This window comes from Phallusia mammillata, chromosome 6 (genome assembly GCF_965637545.1).
Source record: "Phallusia mammillata chromosome 6, kaPhaMamm4.hap1.1, whole genome shotgun sequence".
Classification (NCBI taxonomy): domain Eukaryota; kingdom Metazoa; phylum Chordata; class Ascidiacea; order Phlebobranchia; family Ascidiidae; genus Phallusia; species Phallusia mammillata.
Genome location: NC_137257.1, coordinates 17,699,126 through 17,701,375, shown reverse-complemented (window position 1 = coordinate 17,701,375; position 2,250 = coordinate 17,699,126). Strand labels below are relative to the sequence as shown.

General features: G+C 33.6%; 1 protein-coding gene across 1 annotated transcript; it reads right to left on the bottom strand.

Moving 5' to 3' along the window:
* Positions 1–423: 423 nt before the first annotated feature.
* LOC145233742 (uncharacterized) lies at positions 424–1,832 on the bottom strand. The gene has a single exon (XM_080098513.1). It carries the CDS (start codon positions 1,306–1,308, stop codon positions 763–765), a length of 546 nt encoding a protein of 181 aa, XP_079954639.1. The 5' UTR covers positions 1,309–1,832; the 3' UTR covers positions 424–762.
* Between the last annotated feature and the right edge of the window lie 418 nt (positions 1,833–2,250).

Below are 2,250 nucleotides of genomic sequence, written 5' to 3'. Positions count from 1 at the left end.
TGGGAAGGAATCGTAATTATCAATTTTGCACTCAGACTTGTTGTCATTGATTTATATTGTTGTATCATAAATGTGTTAGATAGGGTATTAATGTTAAAATCACCAAGGATATAGTACTTGTCATTTTTTTTGTTTAATTTAAACAAACATGCCTCAAAGTTTGCAGAAAACGATAAGATATTTGGTCCAGGATGTCTATATATAACACCAATCACCATTGTTTTATTGTTGTTTAGCTGCAGCTCAATCCAGAGATTTTCACATTTTGGCATGTTAATGTGATAATGTTCTGTAACTTGGTACAACAAATTTGCTCTGATATATAATCCAACACCTCCTGCTTTTGTTGGTGAGTCGTTATGCAGAAAGGTGTATCCATTTAATGATATGTTAGCTGTAGTGTTTGCATGTAATTTTGTTTCAGTTATTGCTATTACATGTGGCTTAACATCAGCTGTTTGCAAAAATTCTTCCAAGATATGTAAATTGCACACAAGACTTCTAACATTGAAGTGAAGTAGTGTCAGGTCAGAAGTGGTTGTTGTCTCTATTAGCATTTTGAACTCTTCCATGTTTAAGCATTTTGATTCTTTAACATTGGTCATATTACTTTCAGGGTGTTTTGTTTCAGGTTACTGTACGATACATTAAGGAATGAACAAAGTAACATTGAAAAAAAAATTACAAACTGAACACAGCAACAAGCAAAAAAAAAGCAACAACATAAAGAGTACATACTGACTTGTATTACCAGTTGGTGCTTCAGGACATTTCTGTTGATGGCGAAATCTTGTGTTTCATCATGTCCGCTGTATTGTGGACTGCAATAGTGGCAGATGTTTCATTCTTTTTCAGGAGAATGGTTCCATTTCTTGTCCATATAAATCTGAATCCATTTTGCCTTTTAAATTCAAGGCATTGATAGAACATTTTTTTATTTGCTTTTGTCAAACTTTCATTTATGTAAATCCGTGGTTTGTGTGCATCAGCTTCAGACACCCTTGCTTTAAACAATTTTGACCGATTGTTAAACATTTTGTCCCTTATTTTTCTGCTTGCAAACTTTACAATAATAGGTGCAGAAGATGTGTTTTGGTCTTTCTTTTGTGAGAGTCTGTGGGATACACAAATGTTTTCCTTTTTAAGTGTGATATCCAGGCGTTTTGCAACAGCAATGACAATTTCATCTGTGCATTCATTGTTATTGTGTGGGACTCCTTTTATTTCCAAGCAGTCTCGTCTGCTGTATTGTTCCAGTGCATTAATTTCATTTTTATTTTCCTCTATGTCCTTTTTCATCTTCTTCATTTCCTCTTTTAAGTGTATTTTCTTTTTTGATGGTTTTTAGTTCGTCTTCTGTGCTGAGAAGCTTCTTTTCAATAAAATCATACTTACTAGACAAAAATGTTTGGCTCTTTTTTATGATTTGCAGCTCATTCAAAACAGAATTTAGTTTTGAGGACATTTCATCTTTATTGTGACTAATTTGTGAAAGCAGTACATCGACTTTGTCTGATAAGCTGCTTACATTGGAAGTTGTATGTTTCTTCGGCGTGACGGGTGACATTATACCGATTTTTCAGGTTTTAAATTATTTTTATTCAACTTATACACAACCTTATTGAACCTTATTTGTCATTCTCAAAGTAAACCTTTTCTCCATTATATGTTACTGATATGAAACTTGTCTACCACCATAACATAGCATACGAGGGATTTTGTTGTTTATGAGCTCGGTTTGTCTGATTTAACCTTTTTGAGATGCAATGAATCACAGTGTGCTGCATTGCTTAAGGAACAGAGATTGAGAAAAGACTCATTACGACAAAAAAATTTTAATTGATTTCTTAACACAAAATATTTATTGTATTTTTTCCACCTCCCGAAACGCCAGTACAAGGGGTTCTTTAACGGAAATGCATTGTCTTAAATGAGTTAAATGAGATCTTAGGTCCAATTTTATGAACTAAAAAAAAAAGAAGGCTTCGGTGTCATTCGAAAATAAGCAAGAAACTCGGAAAGTGAAAACAATGAAATTCACCTAAACAAAGTTTAATTAGCTAAAAACCAAAATGCTTTTCACTCATCACTGTATAAAACATTTCCTAATTTACCATTTCGGGCCTTCTCTGAAAAATCGCATAGACCGACAAATGTCGCGAACGTTGTTTTCGAAAGCCATTCGCCAAGCTACCAACAGCAAGGCTACGTTTCCTTTTTTGTACAAACCATGGTAAAAATCTGTGTAGT

Coding starts and splice junctions, on each gene's coding strand:
- LOC145233742 (XM_080098513.1), bottom strand. CDS start 1,308: ATGAAGAAGATGAAAAAGGACATAGAGGAAAATAAAAATGAAATTAAT.